This window comes from Falco cherrug, chromosome 10 (assembly GCF_023634085.1).
Source record: "Falco cherrug isolate bFalChe1 chromosome 10, bFalChe1.pri, whole genome shotgun sequence".
NCBI classification, from domain to species: domain Eukaryota; kingdom Metazoa; phylum Chordata; class Aves; order Falconiformes; family Falconidae; genus Falco; species Falco cherrug.
In genome coordinates, this window is record NC_073706.1 from 5,434,721 (window position 1) to 5,454,251 (window position 19,531).

The 19,531-nt window shown below is 55.0% G+C and overlaps 1 protein-coding gene across 5 annotated transcripts in view; it reads left to right on the forward strand.

The window, feature by feature from the left end:
- PLCG1 (phospholipase C gamma 1) overlaps positions 1–19,531 on the forward strand; it is a 48,899-nt gene that overhangs the window by 5,092 nt on the left and 24,276 nt on the right. For all 5 annotated transcript variants that reach the window (XM_055721921.1, XM_055721923.1, XM_055721922.1 and 2 more), the window contains exons 2-4: positions 17,441–17,593; positions 18,759–18,852; positions 19,383–19,430. In XM_055721921.1, coding sequence (XP_055577896.1) covers positions 17,441–17,593; positions 18,759–18,852; positions 19,383–19,430 — 295 coding nt within the window. The remainder of the gene's footprint in view (positions 1–17,440; positions 17,594–18,758; positions 18,853–19,382; positions 19,431–19,531) is intronic.

Sequence of the window (19,531 nt, forward strand, 5' to 3'; positions counted from 1 at the left end):
ATTCAGCTCGGTCCTGTGGAGGTGGAGAAAAGATGTTGCCTGCGTAAAAGAAAAGGCAGGAACTGTAAAATAATAATACCAACTGACTTTGAAGGGTGGCTTGGACTCGCCTGATCCTTTCCAACTACCTGCCCCTTTCGTTAGTCCACCAAGGCACAGTTGTTTGGGTATTTGTTATTTTATTTTTCTGAGGCTATCTGAATAAGCTGAGGGGCTTGGAGCTCTTGAGAAGCGAGCAAGCCAGAAACAGCTTTCAAGGATAAACAAACTTCAGAGTCTGATCCTCTCAGGGTGCAGGACGGTTCCTGCACTGGCGGGTCCCCCTGCACCACTGCCCCACGGTGCAGGATGCGGCCCCTTGCAGGGGCAGGCAGGGGAGCTCGCTCCCGAGGTGCCGGGAGCTGGGGGCTGCAGGAATTGCTGGTGTGGGAGGGCGAGAACATGGCTTGTGACCGTCATAATGGTTAAATCTTCCCCTGCTGAAGCTCTCTTGTGGGAGTTTCTTGAGCAAAGGTGGTTTTTTTGTGTCGTTACCGGTCCCCTTCCTGCTTATCAGGATATTTGTGTGAATCTGGGGGAAGCGAACGAGCTCTGCTTTGCCTTCACCTCCAAATCAAAACAGCCTTTTTCCCTCACTTTACATCTCTTCGTCATCTCCTTCCTCTTCTCAGTAGCATCTTCCAGGAGGAACAGGTTAGAAGATCACTCCTCATGCAGTAGTAGGATACGTCACAAATTACCCCTTCCCTTGGCATCTCAAAAGCTTCTCTGCGACCCAGAGAGCAGCTGGAGGTTACCCAGCTGGGAGACCAGCTCCACCGTGGCACCCGCACCCATCTTGTCCATCCATCTGGTTCCTTCATTTGCCAGGCAGCCACATGGAAGGTATTGGCTTATGGGCTTTAAGCCCAATGATTTAAAACGTGCTGGAGAGGTTTTGCATAGTGTCAGACTGATTACTTCTCACCTAGCCAAGGGCCTGAGCGCTCCAGGATTTTCAGGGCAGAAGCGATGTGGCTTGGCTTTCTCCCTGCCTGCAGGCAGCCGTGTTGGCTGGACACCATGTGTGGTGAGAGGAGCATCTGAGTAAGCTGGATATGAACATCTGGCTTTGCAGAGGAGCACCTCGCGTGCTCGGTGCCGTCACCTCCCATCTCTGCCAGCAGTTTTGTCGTGGGATTCTGTACAGGGCTTTTAACGTGCCCCATCTCCAAGCTGAGCTGCAGTTGCCCAACCCAACTGCGATCTTTTGATTTCTCTTTGGTTTAGTTCCCCTGCCCACGTGGCGGGGGTGGTCCTCCTTATCGGCTAAGCGTTTGCTCAGCTCTGTTATCTAATCACAGTGGTGCGCACCGTGAGCATCCCAAAGATGTGCCGAGCATCTCGAAGATGTGCCGGCTGTTAGCGATGCCCATCGCTTGTCCCTGCATGAGCGGGCGTGTGACCTTCTGCGTGTCTTGCAGATTGCAGATGGAGGAGAAGAGGTTTGCCTGCAGGCTCATCAGGGGTCTTGGGAGGAGTTGGTGCTGAAGTCCCTGTCCCCAAGCAGTGCTAAGGTCCCCATCTCCAAGGGAGCAGTGCTAAGGTCCCTGTCTCCAAGCGTTGCATGTGGTAGAGCAGGCTTGACCACCGAGTTGCCCCAGAGGTGCAGGCTTCATTTAATTTTTGTGATCCTGGGAACTCGGGCATTGCTCTTTGGCTGGGACCTTCCCCTCCAGAGAGCGTTGGGACCGTTCTGTCACTTGCAGTGGTGTCACTTGGGTCGCTTCCCGCTGAGGTGGGCAGCCTGGCTGGGATGTAAAGCTTGCCAATGCTTGGGATGGAGCAGGAGCTCTCAAAGCACAGTGTTCAGCTGGGACTGCCTTACAGTTCTGGCTACATCACACAAGCTTCTGCTTGTGTCCTGCCCTGACCAGCTGCAGCAGCTCAGCCCATGGATGGTAACTTTGGGAGCTGCTGGAAGCAGAGCACACTTGACTGTGTGTCCATCTCCTCTCTCTCTGCCAAAGTGGGATCCTGCTGGGGTCGGCGTTGCAAACGGTTTGTGCTGAGCATCTCATCCAGGCCATGGAACCAGCTGGCAGGAGCTGTGAGACTTCTTCCAGATCAGCCCACCACCAAGCACGCTGATGGCCGGTCCCACATGGCTGTGGGAACACAGCAGGACCACCCCCTTGGTGGGCTGCAGTTCCTTAGATGAAGGGGCCAACAGCAGTAGTCCCTGCTTAATGGCCAGTCAGCCGAAAGCTGGGCTGGTGGTTTGGGTTCAGAGGTGACGGTGCTGTGGGTGGTCTGGCTGGGGCTGCAGCAAGCCCCCGGTGCTGTGTCCCCATTCCTGAACTGCGGGGACAGTAGGAGCTGGTGGGAAGCACACGATGGGGGGTGTGGGGAGTGCAGGAAGAGCTTGCAGCTTGTGGTGAGGGGGTGTGGGGCTTCGATCACAGGAACCCCGTGCAGCTTGGAGTTTATACCATTGGCTGAACCTTGTTATAGAATGAAAGGAAATGTCTGAAGTCAGTGGAGGAGACTTTTTCTTTTCTAGTGTGCTCTGAGGTTTAAGGGCAGAAGAAATCAGAAATCACTGGGGCTTAAATTTTGAAGTCCTTACAATGATTTTGAAAAGTGAATCCCCACATCCTCCCTTCTTCCCCTTGGTCAAACACGCTTGGAGAGCAGGTGGTAGGAGATGGTGCTGAAATAGAGCAACTGGAAGGATAGCCGTCTAGAGGAGGACAAAAGAAAAAAAGATTTGTGTGTTCAACAGACACCTGCAGCTGTATGGAGAAAATGATTTCGTATCTGACAGCCAGGGATGCTCACAGAAACCTCTGGCTGTCCCAGCAAACACCTACCTGTGAGGCTTGTTGGCTCACTTGGTCGTGGTGTTTGCTACGGCTGGTGCTCTCCTGCCACTATCGTGTTTTGAGATCTGTTTAATATCTAGAACATCCTCCGCACAGTGACTGTACCCTGCCGTGCACGGGGGTGGGTGGGTGATCTCATGGCTTTTCCTCCGCTCTGACGTCCCTGCTTATCTGTTCCACCGAGTGCGATTTCTCCACCAGAGGTGTTACATCGGGCAGTGGCAGGAGGGACCCAGGCCGGGGAGAGCCCTTGGGAAGGGGACACGGTGCCAACGGCCATTCCCAGAGGGACTCTGCAGCGCTGGAGGAAGTTTTCCTTCGAAAGGTTTTTAATCTTCAAGTTGTGAGGATTTTTGTGTTGCACAAAGAGCTGGTTTTCATGCTTTTTGACATCGATTCAAATTCAGATTTCCTTATTTCTAAGAACTGTCTGCCTTTCTGAAGATCCCGTGGCACTTGGAGCTGCAGGCAGGGCTGTCTGCCTCTGCCCGATGGCTGTGCCAGGCTCATCACTCCTGTCCCAACTCTGGGCACCTTACTGACTCTTGATATATCCCTGTCACATATCAAACACCTTGATATATCAGATGGTGGGAGGACACATGATTGTGGAGCGCCCCGAGCACGCAAAAGCCAAGGGCTGGTATCTCTAGCAGAAGGTGGCAACTCTAGATCTGGAGGAGTCAGCAGATCTTTACGACACTGACAGCCCATACTCTGAAAGTCTCTGTGACTTTCAAACAGCTTTTCAGCTCTGTCTCTGCTGCCTGTGTGGTCTGGTGGCTCTTCAGCTCAGCCTGCAGCTGGGGGTGCTGAACTGGGCTAGCTGGAGAGCCATGGAAAGCCTTCCAGAACCTGGAATGGACCTCTCCCTTGCTCTCCTCTGCAGCTCCTACCTTCTGTTTGAAAACATTTGTGGTCCTGAGGTTTTAGTCCGTCGTGTCTTCTTGTGCTGCTAATAGTGTCCCAATGCACTCCTGGCTGTCGACAGGCAAACCCGCATCGCTGTTTTAAAATTGTCCTGGCGAAGGTTGTGGTCCAGCATGTGAGCTTCCATGAGCGGGATGCTGGGCTGAGCTGACTTTGTCTGCTGGCCTTGAGGATGAAATGGCTAACAGATGCGGCAGAAGGGGCAGGACCGAGCCTTACGGGTTGTTTTTTCTCCCCAACCCATTACAAACGCATTTATGTTCTTTTTCTTGGAATGTGACTTTTGTTTTTTTTTTTTGCTTTCCTGCCTTGACATATGAAATCATCAGGGCCGGAGCTGTGCTGCCTGGTGGTTGCAGCTCAGCCTCTCTGCTCACCCCCAGCCTTTACCCATGCAGGGATGCGCGTGGGACTGCTGCCTTCCCCCAGATGTGGTTGCTCCTGCCTTCCCCCAGATGTGGTTGCTCCTGCCTTCCCCCAGATGTGGTTGCTCCTGCCTTCCCCCAGATGTGGTTGCTCCTGTGGCCCTTGGGGGAGTGACCCGCGGGGTGAATTGTCCTCAGGGACTGTGGTTGCCTTTTCCCTCTAGCTTCAAAACCCATCACCCAGGAGCCGGACGTGCAGTTGCTGTGCTGCAGTCCATCCCGCTGTGCTGCAGGGATCGTGGCACCTGGAGGGGTGGGTGTGGGGGGCAGCACGCAGTGATGCTGTGGCTGCTCTGCTGCAGTGTGCTGCTCCCCATCTCGGCTGGAGCTCCCCTGATGTGCTCCGCACTGTGCCTTGCTTCTTTCCTCCAGGGCTTGTGCTGTGCAGGGCCCCATCCTGCTCCATTTGAGCATCCATCTGCGCTAGGGCCAGACCGGCCAGGCTTGGAAATGAGTGTCACCGAGAGGGGATGTCAGGGAAGGCTGTCGCAGCAGGCTGTGCCCCACGGGGACGCTGGGTAGAGCAGCTGCTTGAAAGTCTTTTTCCTGTTTACTTGCTCCCAGAAGTGCCGGGTGATGTGGTGGTTAAAGGACATCCCTCCTGTGTGTGCCGGGGCGTCCTTCATCCCTCCTCCTCACCCTCTTTAGGGGATGTTTCCACACCTGCAGTCCCAGCCTGTAAGCCCTGTCAGATAATGGGTGGGGGTGGCTGTGGACCACGCTCAGCAGTGTTGGGAGCACACGAAGTCCAAGAGGACTTTAACCCCCTTGGCACCCTGCCCTGTAAATCTGCGCCCGATAAATCTGCTTTCCAGCTGGCGGAGGGGTGGGTTGAGGGCTGGCTCGGTTTGTTTGCTGAGCATTCGGGCACTGCCTGGCGTGGTTCTTCTTGGCATGAGCGAAGGGCAAGGCTCTCGTGCTGCTGGGCTGCACCAGAGCAGAAGCAGAGAGCCTGCTGCCTCGCCTGCCTGAGCTGCTGTGCTCAGGTGCTTCTGCCAGCACCCAACCCATAGGCATTGCTCCTCCATCCTCTGGTTCCTCTGGCCAGGATCCCAGGGTACCTGGGGTATCCCACTCTCCTTGGAGCCTTGTCCTGCTCACAGCTAGCCAGCGCCCAGCCCTCCTTGACTTCAGAGGACCAAAAAGTTGTCCTGAGTCCCAGAGCAGACCCAGAGGCTTGCTGGGCAGTGGGGAGCTGGCTCTGCTGGGACACAGCTGGGCTCTACATCCCAGCAAAGCAGCAGAAAGTATTTTTTCTTTTCTTTTTTTTTTTTTTTTTTTCTCCCCCCCACCTCCTCGGTGTCTCGTATATCATTTAATGCTTTGTGTCAGCCTGTTCTCAAGGTCTTGCTGCTGGCTGGAGTCCTTGCTGCTGGCCCCTGTGCCTTCCCAGCAGCTCAGGCTCTGGGGCATGTTATGAAAAGGCTGAGGGATGAGGGCATGACATTTTGGAGCGTTGACACATCGGGTTTGGTATGAACTGTGGAGCAGGTCAGTGTGCATGCAGGAGGTCTCCAGTTCTGGGGACCAAATACATCCCAGGTGAGATCATTAAGAAAAAGCCAAACTCAAGCCGTAGAGGGTCCTGGTGTGAAGACCATATCCAAGAGCTCCTGCTCTTCCCATGTAAACTGAAGATAATGTCTCCTGCTAGGGAGGTGTGTGGCTTAGATAGTATCTGCTCAGTGCCTGAGATCTTTAGCTGGATGGTGCTGTAAGAAGGTGCCGTTGGCTGGTTACCAACCATACTCTTGCTTGGCAATGGGAGGTGAAGCCAGCATCAGCAGTGGTCCCATCATGGCTGCTGCAGATAGAGCAAAACTGGTGAAGAGGAGGTTCGTTGTTTCCATCGTTAACCGCTTTGGGTCAGAGCAGGTTTGATTTCATCAGGTTTGATTTCAGCAGCAGCCGCGCTGCTGACGCTGCCTCTTTCTCTGGTTCATGGTGCGGTGAGTGGAAGGGACCCACATGGAGAGTCCGAGGGGAGGTGACATGAGGAGGTCCCAGACACTCCCTGCATTATTGGTGGAGACGATGCAGCTCCCTGGGGCCTCTGCCACGGATAATGGCACACAGGAAGATCTAGGGGAGGGTGCACATCTGGAAATCACATCTGTGCTTCAGCAAATACTCAGTCCTTGCTGTCTCAAAACAGCTTTGGGGTTGAGCATGGTGGGGGCAGAGGTCAGGCTGCTGTGGTGACCTCGAATGGCTCAGCAGCAGGTGGGATCTTTACCCTGTTCTTCCCTTCCCAACTTCACCCTGACACTGGAGAGCTCAAGCCCTGGCTGGGACAGGAACGAGCCATCTCCCTGCTGCCCGCTGAATGTCCTGGCCAGCAGTCGCCTTTGCTGCTAAATCGCTGTCACGGAAACTTGATTACATTGTCTGGTGGGATGGATGAAAACTTGAGTCATGGCATCTGAGCGTCACTGGCATTTGCTGCCAGCGTGACAGATCTTTTCTGTCCTTTGGTTTTCACTCCCTGCCTTCGTGCCCTGTCCTGGGGACTCTTGTCTCCATTCGCTTTGTGATGGGGCATCACTCTCCAGACACGAAAGAGTCAAGAAGGTGCTTTTTTGTGCTGTTTTGTTTTAAGTGCAAAAATCCCCAAAGAGCTCCAAGGAGAGCTTGCTGCTGTTGGGCGCCCAGGTCCCCAGATCCACCTCTGCCAGGGCTTCCTCGTTGGCCCTGCCAGTCTCCTGGCTGTGAGCTGGTGAGCTGTGCCTTTGACTGCCTTGTGCACTCAGGAACTGCTGGATAGCCATGTCTGCCCTTCTTTTGTGCTTGTTTTTTGTCAGTCTGCTTGCTCCCATCCCTTTCCCCTTGCAGGCAGTGCTGGCATGGGTAGGAGTCCTCTAGCTGACAGAGTCTGGGGAGGTCAGTGACCCTGTAAGCTCACGGAGAGGGATGCAGAGATGTTGCACAGAAGTGCTCCCTGTTGGGCCCTTTGATGGGGATCACCTGCCCTGGGAGCAGCTTCTTTGAGTGTCTCCCCATTCTGTGCCGAGATGCAGCGCTGTGTTGGGTGCCCCATCGATCCATCCCTGCTCTCCGTGGTACCGCTCAGATCTCCTTACTGCTGCATGTCCGCCCTGGAGTGGGGGAGAGCGGGAGAGGCAGGCTGGAGGAGCTGTAGCTGTGCTCACAGATCCTCAGCTTCCCCCATCCTCCCTGTTTTACTGTGCTCCTCTAAGGTCATTACATTTCTTGCCCAGACAGGGCTGAGGGGGATGGAACCCTCAATGCCACGAAGGAAAAAAAGTCACCTTTGGGGGGTGGCTTGTGGAGCCATCCCTAGACAGACTGTCCAGAAGCACTGATGTTGAGCTTCCCCTTTCCATTTGAGTCAGTGGCAGTTTGTGCCTCTCAAACAGACCAGGCTGATGACTGAAGGGCAGCTTCGCTGGCTGCTGCTGGCATTATTTCATCTGGGGAAGGGACAGCGATTTCTTCAGAGCAGCGTCTGTGTGAGCAGAACCAGGGCTTTGCCTTAGCTGGAGCAGCTCTGTGGGTGTTTGGGGTGGAAACGTGCTCCCAGTCCTGTGTGGTGAAGGTGCAGCAAATCCATGGCTCTGGTGGGTGCCAGCTGTGTGTGTGGGTGGATGCGACCAGCAGCCCTGGGTGCCAAGCTTGGGATTTGGTAGAGTCCAGAAATCATGGTACAAACCCTCCACAACATTTCCATGGTGGAAGCCCCGAAGCATCCCAGATTGCTGGGGCCCTCCACTGGTGTTTGCCATCTGGCTGCCCATCTCCTCGAGCTGCCCACCAGTGTCCTTGCAGGGCTGTGCTGGAGGGACAGGGCTGCTGGTGTCCAGCACTGAGCTGGGTGAATTCTGAACGGGGAACCCCGTCTCTGCTTTCCTACTTCACAGCCTATTCGCGTTGCTCGGGGTTCGCCCCTCCTCACAGTAGCTGTCCTAAAACTGGGTGCCTGCACCCGGCTGTAGGCAGATGAGAGAACCTCCAAGGGAGACCCCAAGCTGCAGAGCGGTGGGTGGTGGGAGGGTATCTGGAAGGAGATACCAAGTGGGCTCGCTCTGTTCTTCACTCGTTCCGCAGCGTTCCCCACTGGCCACCCCAGAGGTGAGGTGTGAGCCAGAGGTGCTCTCTCCAGCAGCCATGGAAGAGATGCGTCTCCTAAGAAGTTTCCTCCCACCTGCCTGGTACGCTTGTGTAGTGCTGGACTGAAGTGCCCATCCCTCCCTGCACTGTGAAAGGAGCCCTAGTGACCAGCTCGCGAGGGATGTTCCCTTTCCAGTGACATGGGAGAAAGCATGGGGGAGGCTGGGAGAGCCAGTAGGAGCTGGCACCCCATACTCGTAGCACCCTATACGAGAAGTTCATCTGCTGAGGGAGGAGAGCCTGGGCTGTTTGCATCCAGCAAGCCCCACTGTGTGCCCTGCAAGGGCTCTGCTGGCAGCAAAAGAGCCTGAGGTGGGGAGAGCAGCGGGAGAGCAGAGAGCCTGTCCCTCTGGGGGTGTGTGGAGCTGTCCCCAGTAATAACCCTGCTAATTAACTGCTGGCCGTTAGCTGACACTGGGTAGGAGACATCTCCCAAGCCTGTCTTCCTCCCTCTCCCCGTTGGAGGGATGCTGGCTGCAGGTGCCCAGAGACAGGGCTGCTGGTGGGGTGTGGAAGGATTTTGGGACTGGGGAGCCTCCTGGTCCTTCCTCAGGGGCTTGGGCCGTGACTGCAACAAGTGACCGTGACTCAGGATTGGTGTCCCACCTCTGCTTCATTGCTTTATTTGCTGTTACAGTTTCTTGTCTGGCTTTGGGATGGATGTACCGGTGTGGTGTTTATAGCAGGTGCTGTGGGCTGTGCACGCCCCCGGTGACATCTCCTTGTCCCCACAGCCCCAGGGGTACAACCAAGGGGGCTGTGCAGCTGAGGCTGGAGGAGCTGGAGTTCTTTGCCCGAGACTGTGCAGCCCACCAGAGGTACTGGTGGGTCCAGCACCACCCTCTCAGCTACACTGGGGCCAAGCGGTGGTGATGGACAGGGTGGCAGCGCTGGCAGAGAGGTGGCTCGGGTCAAGTGGGTCTGAGCATGAAGTTGTCCCTGGGCAGGCTGAGTGTGAGCTGCCAGCCTGCACGTCCCCCGTCTGTGCTGGGCTGTGGGCAGAGCTGTGAGATAGCAGCATCCTGCTTCGCTCACTTGGGGATCAGCTTTGGGGTTGTTTTTTTTTACTTTATTTTCTTGCAGCTGAGAGTAAGCGGGAGAGATGTGCTGATGATACAGGGTAGGCAGCTGCCAGCCCACAGCTGCCTCTGTTTGTAGCATTGGGAGGGTGTTTGCGAGCTCTTGAAGGCCACCTGCGTGAAGCTGGTGGAGCAGCAGGGTGTGGGTCAGCCTGGGGAGAGGTCTCAGCGCCCTGTAGGAGCCGGGTGATGTCTGGGCAGGACCTGTGCCTCCCTGCTCCAGCCCGGAACACGGGTGCGTGGGATGGAGGAGGGAAGGGCAGTTCCTCACATCCTCCAAGCCGCAGAGCGATGCAGCAGCATAGCATCTCCTAATCTCCCTGCACATCTCCTCTAGTTTCCTCTAGTTGATAAGGATTTGGGGGGGATGAGGGGGAGAGGGGGGAACTGGAGCTCGGAAGCCACAGGACACGTGGCCCAGCGGCGCAGCGGAGGCAGCAGCAGCTGGAGGTGCGGGCAGGAAACACGGGTGCCCACAGAGCAGCCGGCGCGTCCCTGCGTGCCCCGCGTGGGCTGCCCGGGCGCGCTGCCGGGGCAGGGGTGCTGGCTCCCAGGGTGGCATTTCAGCTCTCTGCCAAATCCTCCTGCTCCACACTGATTGACCGAGATCGTTGAGAGGTGAGCCAGGATCTGAGCCGGGATCCAGGCTAGTCACAGTCACCCTGGCTAACTGGGAGCTCGCTGCTGTCCCGTCTCCGGCCCACTGAGCAATCTTTTTTCCCCCAGCATCTTCTCTCCCAGGGTGCTCTCTGTATGTGGATGTTGCTGCTGCTGGGTAGAGCTAATGCGACAGTTGCTTCATAGCCAAGTGCGGTGCCTCGCAGCAAAAATTGCTGTTTGCTGATGCAGACAGCAGGTGAGATGAAGCAAATTGCTGAGACGCAACTGAGCCGAGTCTGCAGGGGAAAACTGTTTTACCCACGTCTTTTCCTGAGGCAGAAGCGCCTGCGTGTTACAGCAACCAGAGCAATGGGACCCAACAGGCCCCTGAGCACCAGCGTGGCTGTGCCCCTCCCTGGGACAGTAGTGGGGGTGAAAGAGCCTTTCACAGGGGTTTTGGTGCCTCACTAGACGAGCAGCTTGGCCATTTTTAGCTCGTAGAGGATGAGGGATTCACTGGGACACAGGGCGCTGCTGGTTCAGTGTTTGTGTTGGCCTCCATGGATGTCTCAGCCCTGCCTCCTGCCCTCTGCAAAAGTAGTAAGGTCAAATTAGAGGCCTCAGCTGCTTTCTTGTTGTCCTGTCTGGATAAACCATCTGTTAAAGGCATGGGATTGTTCTCTGCAAACCTGATAGCCGGTGATCGGCAGCTGAGGTCAGGCGCAGCAGGAGGATGCGGTAACCTCATCGCTCTCTCAGTGCAGGGATGTTTAATTCTCCATTACACTGCCTGCTTTAGTTTCATCGATTAAGGAGAGCTTGTGGGGTTGAGCTGTTTTCACTCTGAAAACCTGTATTAATGAGAGATGCACCGCTTTTCCCTCTGAAATATGTTCCTAATTGGTTGGGGTTACTGCGTTGCCTCTTGTAGAGGGGATGATGTTAAGTGCAGGACCCCACTTTTTGCATTGATTCTGGGTGCAACGTGCGTTTTGTAACAGCCACCTGAAATTTTGCAGTCCAGCCTCCAAATTCAAGCTCAGGTAGTGACCGTGTGCCCGATTCCTCCAGGAAACCTCGGTGGATGCAGGGATGGGTCCACGCAGGGACAAACCCAGGGCTCAGCCAGAGTTTTGCAGGCAGAAGGGGCTCCATAAATAGCGGTGGGCAGGCGACGGGGCTGCAGACTGCAAGGTGCTGAAGGCTCTGGCCCCTGTCCAGCAAAGCACTTAGCACTCACTCGGCTGTTCCCCTGAGGCTGTTCCCCTGAAATGCGGAGCGGTGTTGGGTTGCAGTCAGCAAAGGTGAGCGGCTGAGCGGTGTGGAGCAGCCCCGGGCTGGGCAGGTTGGTTGCAGATGGATAAAGCAGCTGGTGAATGCCGGCAGGAGAAGGTGGGCTGCAGCCCTCCTCCGAGCTCCTGCAGCTCCCAGTATCTAGTGCTGAATGGCCACTCCAGGGGGCTTCCACTGAAGTATTAAGAGGGAGATGGCGCTACTTTATTCTCCATGCTGTTGCATGATGGATTTCTCCTATTTTTGCCCACATGCACACACGAGTTGTCAGGTTTTTTTTGAATTCTTTCTCCCTTGGCAGCCTTTCTCTGAGGGCCTGACCGCCCAGCACCCCTTCCAGTGATGGGAAGCCTGGGGATGACCGCAGGGTTGTGCTCAGTGGGATCCACAATGTTAAATAAAAGCAACTTTTTATTTTTTCTTTGCCAGAGTAAGTAGCCTGGAGGCTTTTCTGCTGCCCCGGGTAGGATCAGTCTGTGTCAGCTGGCTGAGGTCGAGCTGGGCTGGGAGTGACCATGTGGCTGTCACTACACCGTTTGTCCCCAGGGAGACACATGCACTGAGCAATGCTTGTTGAAGCAATGGGTGTTTTCTTGGAGGCTGTCCCTGATAAATCCATCCTAGGAGATAACCTGGGCTAAACCCTCCTTTTGCCAGCCTTTTTTTCTTTAATCAGTTTTATATCTTTCCAAAAATCCTCTGGAGGTGGAGATTTTGCAACCCTCGGAGCCCATTCCAGGGTGTCCTTATCCTTGCCTGTTACAACACTCCATCCATCAGCGGTTAAATGAAGCTTGGATGAAGTTTTGGTTTTAAGTTACTTTAAAGGTGGATCTGGTTTTCATGTAACCAGAAGGGTAATTTTTTTAAGCTTTTTTTTTTCTTAAACGGTGTGAGGGTGGATCTGGGGTCAGCTTTTTCTTTCTGATGTAACCCGCTCCTGCTGAAGGGAAGGCTCCTTGCCCAGGAGTGTGACCGTGTCCTTTTATTTAAGCGCTGGAGGCAAGTGGAGGGCCAAGCCTTTCTGCTGGTGGTCGGCTGGGGGGAAGTTTGGGAGGCTGTGAAGGGCACAACCTGTTGGCACAGCCACAGTGCAGCTCAGCGTGCAACATGGAAGCATGTGAGAGGCTTAGAGCATCTCCAGGCTGGATGGGCTTTGCTGCCTCCCTGCCAAGCCTCTGCTGGCAACTGCTTGCACGCCTGCCTGGGAGGGCTGGAGGATGGCTGGAGGATGGCCAGCACGCTCCAGGCATCCTGTCTCATCTGCTGCTCATCCGTCCCTGCTTACTGCTGGTCCCTGCGCTGAGACATCTCAGCCCTGCCAGGCTGCAGCAGGGTTGATATTCCAGCAGAGAGCTTCCCTCTACCCCGGCCATGGCTGTGGCACCAGCTTCTTCTTCCTCTTGCCACTGTCCACATGGGATGAAGACCAGTTTCTACCTTCTGCAGTGACCGCTGCCTTCCACAGCGTGCGCTGGGAGAGGGCAGCTTGGGGAGGAGATGTGGCTCACCTTGGTGACAGGCTGCTGATCTTTGGAGGGTTCATCCTGGATTACCTGCCACTTCTTCTGTTGCCCAGGCACGCATGACCCACGGTGGTGGGGCCCCACCAGATGCTCATCTGGTGTCTCTGGCCACATCCCTGGTAGGTCTTTCCCAGCAAGGACCCAAGGTGCAAACCTGTGGTGGGACATGTGGCTGCTGTCACAGAGCCCACGCTGCCACTCACGTGGGGACCTTGCTGGTGACTGGATGTCACTTCCAGCGTGGGCTCTGCAGTTATCCCTTCATTGCGCTCGTGGGGAACCTCTGCTGTGCTTCCAGCTCGCCTCTACTCCTCTGCCCTCTCTTTTTTATTAATTTCCACTCCCTGCTCAAGGCTGGCTGCCAGGTTCCCCTGTCTGCCCGGGGGGGTCCGGGCTCCCCCCGCAGCCCTCTCTACAGGTTTGCAAAGCCACAGGGCTCTGCCTCCAAATAAATGCAAGTGCTGGTGGGCAGATCTGGGCATGTGGGATCATCATCAGCCGTGGTGGGAGCAGGCTTGGGGGGGGGTTGGAAGGCAGCGGTGGGAGGATAGCTGCAGGCACTGGGCTTACTGGTTACTGGCAGGAGGGTGGCAGGGGTGTGCAGAGGTGGCTGTGTTTGACTTGGGGCTCTTTCTTGCGCACTGCGATGGAAATAGTTATGGGTTGGAGTTTGGCTTGTTGTCTGGAATAATGTGCCTGGCCTTGGCGGTGCTGGGGACAGGCAGGAGGATGGGGAGAGTGGCACCCAGGTATGGGGGAGAGGAGTTAGTGCAAGGCAGGGCAGGGGGAGATGGGGCTTGTAAGGCTTTGCCTTGGTTGCCTGCAGGCTTGCAAGCTGGTTGCAAGCTTGCCTGCAGCCTTTCTGCTGGTAGCAAAGCTGAGGTGGAACAGCGCTCAGACCAGGCTGCAGAACCCACCCGGGGCAGGTTTTGCACCTTCGGCTGCATGCTCCTGCGGCAGCGGGGCCCCAACTGCTGCTGTGCAAAGCTGGGGTCACCCCCAGGAGCCGCAGCATCTCGTGGGGCTGACACGAGCAAGGTCAGCGAGAGAAAATCCCAGCAAGCCCTGGGCTATAGCAAGATGTCTTCGTCTCTCCTTCCCCTGTGGATGGTGGCTCCCGGTCCTGCGCTGGCAGAGGGAGGACCTGCGGTGGGATGGAGGCAGGGCTGGTGCAGGGAACCAACATTTCAGCATTTGCTTGGTTGGGATGGTGGCATTTGTGCTTACTGCGCTTCCTGCTAAGAGTCATTTCCTTCCACGCTGCAAGGGGGCCAGGGAGGTACTTGAGGTCAGTAGAGAAAGTGGGGTTCGAGAGGCTGATCTGCTGCTCCACGGCAAGGAGAGGGCTGCATAAACCAAACCCTGAACTGCCTTCTCCCCGGCACACGCAGGCATGTTTGGGAGGATGAGAGAGATGAGCAAGCAGCTGCAAGCATGCGTGGGCTGGAGGTTTTTACCCTGCTCCCTCCGGGCGCAGAGGCTGCCCTTCGCCCTAGGAATTCCCTGCGTGCTTCTGTCTTTGATAAGTACCTTGCTTGCTCCGGGGCTCCCTCCGTTGCGTGGATTTTAGGTATGCAGTTTGTAACAATAGCTCTGTCTTACTACTTACTTACTAACCCACTGGTGCTCTGTGCAGTGAAAGGTGAGCGCAGGACATAGGACACTGCAGCATCCTGAAGCAGAGACGAGGCGCTTGCAGCATGCTGCAAGGGAAGGCCGTTAATATTTTGGCACCTTCCCTCAGTAGTTATTGGCTGCTAAACTACCATGAAAACCCAGCTGCCGGTTCTTTCCCACTGCATTGGTCAAGCCCTGTATCCTTCAAAGGCAGGATTAGTCTTCAGCCCTGATGTGCATGTCCTGGATGCAAAGACCTGAGCTGTGATATGGGTTTGTAAGGGCTAAACCAGCGTGCTGTGTCGCTGAGGATGTGAGCACATGGGCAGGTTACGGCAGGGCACGCTAATGTTTGAACTTCCAGACAGCTCATTTCCAAAGGGTAGGCGGTGCCTTAAGAAGTCACACCCTTGCTTATGGTAGGAGGCTTGTCCGTCCTCCCTTTGCAGCCCCAAGGAACTCGGTCTTTCTGTGCTCTTGTCCCGAGTTGAGGAGCTTTGGCGGGTTATTGCGGTGGTCAGTCTGCATACGTCCCGTGTCAGGCAATGAGCAGGCTGCCATCATCTCCACGTGCACACCCACGGTGACTGGGTGCATTGAACTGCATCACAAGAGGATCTCGCATTCCTCATGTAGGATTTAAGCATCTTTTAAACATCTCCCCAAAGTCAGGCCCTGTGTCTGGCTTGCTGTGGTGTTCGTCTGGAGCGAGCATCATCTCTCGTGATGCAGTTCAGTGCTGTTGGCGGCTGCTGTGGGTAATGAGCAGGTCACATTTCTGTCTAGTTTTAAGCTGCAGTAAATTGAAATGAAAGACGAGTCGATCCACAGTGAGTGCAGTAAGTGGAGTTTAATTGGGATGAATTACATGCCAGGTTTGTAGTAATCTCCGTCCCACATTGCTCAGAAGCATCATCTACTTTGGAAACGTGACTCAGAAATGTTGTTATTTGATTCCCCCGAGCATTTAAGAAACTGTTTTTCCAGGAAGCAAAGATTCTTGAGTTTGGGTTTGGTTTAGGTTTTTTTTCTTTCTTGTTGCTGCTGTTGTTTTCTCTTTGTTCTATGGCAATGAGAGTCTTTTCCCAGAATTTCCTCTGGGGAGGGAGTCTGTGAGATGCTCCCTTACTAGCATCTCTTCAGCTCCTTCTCCTTGCTCAGCATTTAATGCTCTGGCATGCTCGCAGCTGCCCCTTGCAGAGGAGCCAGCTCTGAGGTAGCTCGTTGGAGTTACCTGCTGCTCTTCTCCCTGAGCCACAGCTGAAGCTGCCAGGATGCTGGAGCTGTACTGACGGATTCACCACCCACATGTGCAGCCAGGCCCTAACACCCTCTGCTGCTGCCACAGGTTCAAAAATAAGCCAGTTTTTATAAAATAAAGTCCAAGGGACTCGTGTATAGTACAAAGCTGTGAGAGGTGGGAGGCCTGAGCTGTTATCCCCCCTCCCTCAGCTCTGGTTCTGACCAGCACCTTGCATATGTTTATGTTGTTGATACCAGACCTCCCTAGTGGTGTCTATAATTCAAATGATCTCTGGAGATTGGGCGGTTTTCATGCTTTTTCAAATGTTTTCTCTCTGGAAGGTGTTTGGAAGTGAGGTGGGGAGGGGGATTCTGCCTGGAAGCATGGGGGGTGGGGTGGTTACTGCAGTCAAATCTGCTCCAGAGCTGCTGTGGCAGATCCACCACAGCTGGATCTCCAGAGGTTGGATTTGGTTGATACTTGTGCTGTGCTTTCTTCTGTGGCCTTCTGAACATCACCCAGAGGTGCTAAGCTTTTTGTCCCTCTTTGGCTAGGGAAGGACAGAGTTTTCTTGGTGAAGATGGAGCATATATGAAGGCAAGGACTGCCCTGGGCATCCTGGTGGTGCTCAGAGGAGCTGGGGAGATGCCAGAAAATGCATACCTAATTTAGCATGAAAGTGGGGAGCGGGGCAGGAGGCAGGGGCATCATCAAGTTGTTTAAAAGAAGGATCAATGCAAGTTTCAGTATCTAACTTGAATTTGGAGAGAAGCGGATCTTAAATCCATGGTGTTTGTAAGATGTGGTAGCTGCAAACAGGATTTCATCTAACTGGGCGGGAGGCTGTGCCCTTAGAGGGTTCGCCTCTGTAGAAAAGCTTGCTTTAAAAAAAAAAACAACCAAACACTACAAAATGTTGCTGCCTGGAAAGACAAAAAGAAGTGCAGTTTGCAGGTGTGTGTCGGGTGGAGGAAGAGGAAAGCATGGAGTGTGAAGCTAAAGGGCGAAGGAGCTTACAGTAGCGGTGGCGCTGCCCTCTGCTCATCACGCCTGGGGATTGCCACGGTGGGGTACCCAGATGTTCAGGGGGACACGGAGGTAAAGGGGCTGGGGGGGCTTCCTAGGGAGCCGGTAGAGTGGGGCTGTGCTTGCAGGCTTGTGTGTGTGCATAACCACGTGCACGCGGCAGGAGAGATGTGCAGGTGGTAGGGTCTCTGTGCTGTTTTGGAAGGTTGAGGAGCAAACTGGGGCTCCTGAAGAGCTTGTTGAAGGTGAGAAGTGTGGCCAACTGCTCTGGGAGGACCTGGGCACCTGTGGCTGTACCGAGGACCAGACTGGTGGTGCTGTGCTAGAGCTCTGGGTGCCTCTTCAGCCTGTGCCATCAGCAGTGGCAGGGGAGGACTGGGAGGCTGCTGTGATGGTGGCTTGTTCCCTCTGCACGACACCATCCCCAGCACCTGCCACTGACCTCGGATGTCTGGCAGCTCTCTGCCCGGGCCGGGGCAGCTGTCCCATCCTTGCTTTCCAGCATAGCCAGGGAAACGCAGTTTGCTGTTCAAAGCCTGGTACCACGGTGCCATAGGCATGCCTGGGTCTGCCATCGTGTCACGGGTGGTAATCCAGCTCTTCAGATGGCTAGGACCTCTTTATCTGTGCCCGCCCTTCCTCCTCCTCCATCTTCTTGTGAATAGCTTGAAATTCCCTGAACTCCCCTTCTGTTTTCCCTTTCTCTTAGTGGATATTCGTGAAATCAAAGAGATCCGTCCAGGAAAAAATTCACGTGATTTTGACCGGTACCAGGAGGATCCATGTTTCCGACCAGACCAGTCTCACTGCTTCGTTGTCCTCTATGGCACAGAATTCCGGCTGAAGACCCTCAGCCTGCAAGGTAAAGCACTCGTGGCCTCAGGGCTGTGCCAGGGGAGGGTTGGGCAGGCACCTCATCACCACAGGCCCCAAACTTCTGATGCATCCTTCCACGGTGAGCTAGAACATATCCTTGGGTAGGTGCTCTTCTTACCACACCAAGGAGGTGTCTTTGGAAGGTGACACCGGTCCCTGAAGGGTTACACATCCAAGCCCTAGTTAAGTCAATTAATTCACCTGGTGAACCCAAAAGTTGGGTGAACTAAAGCCCCTAGTTCAAATATGTGCTGGAAAATGTGGTTCATCTCAGCTTGGCGTGTTGGTGTTCATCAGCTGTGTCGTGGTAACCAGCCCCACACGTGAAGGGGAAAATCTTGCTCGCTTCTGCTGTGCAATTCTGAGTGAGAAAACGCTGCCAGTGCCAAACGGTAATTCACAAAGCCTGGGTACCTCTGCGGTGTTGGTCTCAGCTTTCCTTGGCCACTTGTCGGTTGACTTAAGCCAGACTTGGAGCAGCCATCCTTATGTTTTGCTACTGAAGGAGACGAGGTTTATGCTATTGAGTCTCCTCCTGTTCAGGTGGAGGACGGGCTGCAGCTCAGCTGATGGGCGATAATCTTTTTCTGCTAACAGTGCGCAGGCTTGTAGACGGGCCCGTAGATGGGTGCTGACGGAGGCAGTGATGCTGTGATGGAGGCGGTGATGCTGTGATGGAGGTGGTCATGCTGATGCCTTAACCTCCGTGGCAAATCTGCCTCTGGCTAGTGCTGCAGGGCACAGGGACAGGGACAGCACCTCTGCCCTTAGAAAGGACGGAGCTGCTGTCAGGGAGGTTACAGAGGAGCTAGCACACCTTCCCAAAGCAGATGGTGGCCTGTCACCCAGGCCAGCCAGAGCATGACTGCTTGAGGGTGAAGATAACCCCCAGCTCTCGGGGACTGAAGGGAGGAGAGAGCATGGCGTGCAGGGGCAAGGGCTGCAGCCAGCCACATACATCCCACGGGAGGGGAGCAGGAGCCCGGCACAGAGAGGAGCCAGCCAGAGCATCTGCACAGCAGGGAGCTGTTATCAGAAAGGGGATGAAGGAAGGAACAGGGGATACAAGATGCTGAGGATAGTCCACAAGTTTGGGTTGGTCAGCAGCTTCTGCGTCCCTTCCTCCCATTTCTCCTGTGCACTTTCCACAGCCACTTCCGAGGATGAGGTCAACATGTGGATCAAGGGGCTGAACTGGCTGGTGGCAGACACTCTGAGGGCTGCCACTCCTCTGCAGATCGAAAGGTGAGGGAGTTGTCCTTGTTCTGCACTTCTTTGGGTTTGTTTTTTTCCCCTTTTCTGTCCTTTTTTTGACAGAAAAAGGTGAGCACAGTGACATCGCCTCCTTCCCTCTCTGAGCAATGCTGACCTGGCCCTCCTGCCTCTGTGCTCGAGGCTCCATCACACGACCCGGTGCACAGCATCGTCTGTGGCCAGAGCTCCATCTCTTATGTGTGCAGGGGAAAGGAGCTTTATGACAAAGCAGATGTTCCTGTGTGTGTGCAGCCTGTATTATCCGTAGCAATTCAGTGCAGAGGCACATAGAAGAGAAGACTTTTGGGTTTTTGTCTTAACTGTGGACCCATTTCCAGGCAGAGACAGTTTTAAAGGGGGCAGGTTGACCCTGGAAGGGGCGCAGAGTTCTTTGGTGGGAAGAAGGGCTGTGGGAGTGGGTGGCGTGGTGCTGAGCATCTTCAGAGACGGCGGCAAACTGAACGGGCTTCTTGTCAAGGAGCTGGGGCAAAAGCGTGTGGTGTTTGTGCCTTTCCGTTTAGGTGGCTCCGTAAGCAGTTCTACTCGCTGGATCGCAACCGGGAAGACAGGTAAGAAGAGAGGAACCGCTCACTGGCACAGACGTGCGTGTTCTCAGAAGGGTTTGGGCCAGGGAGGTTTCCCTTTGACTTGAAACCTCAGCCTTCGCTTT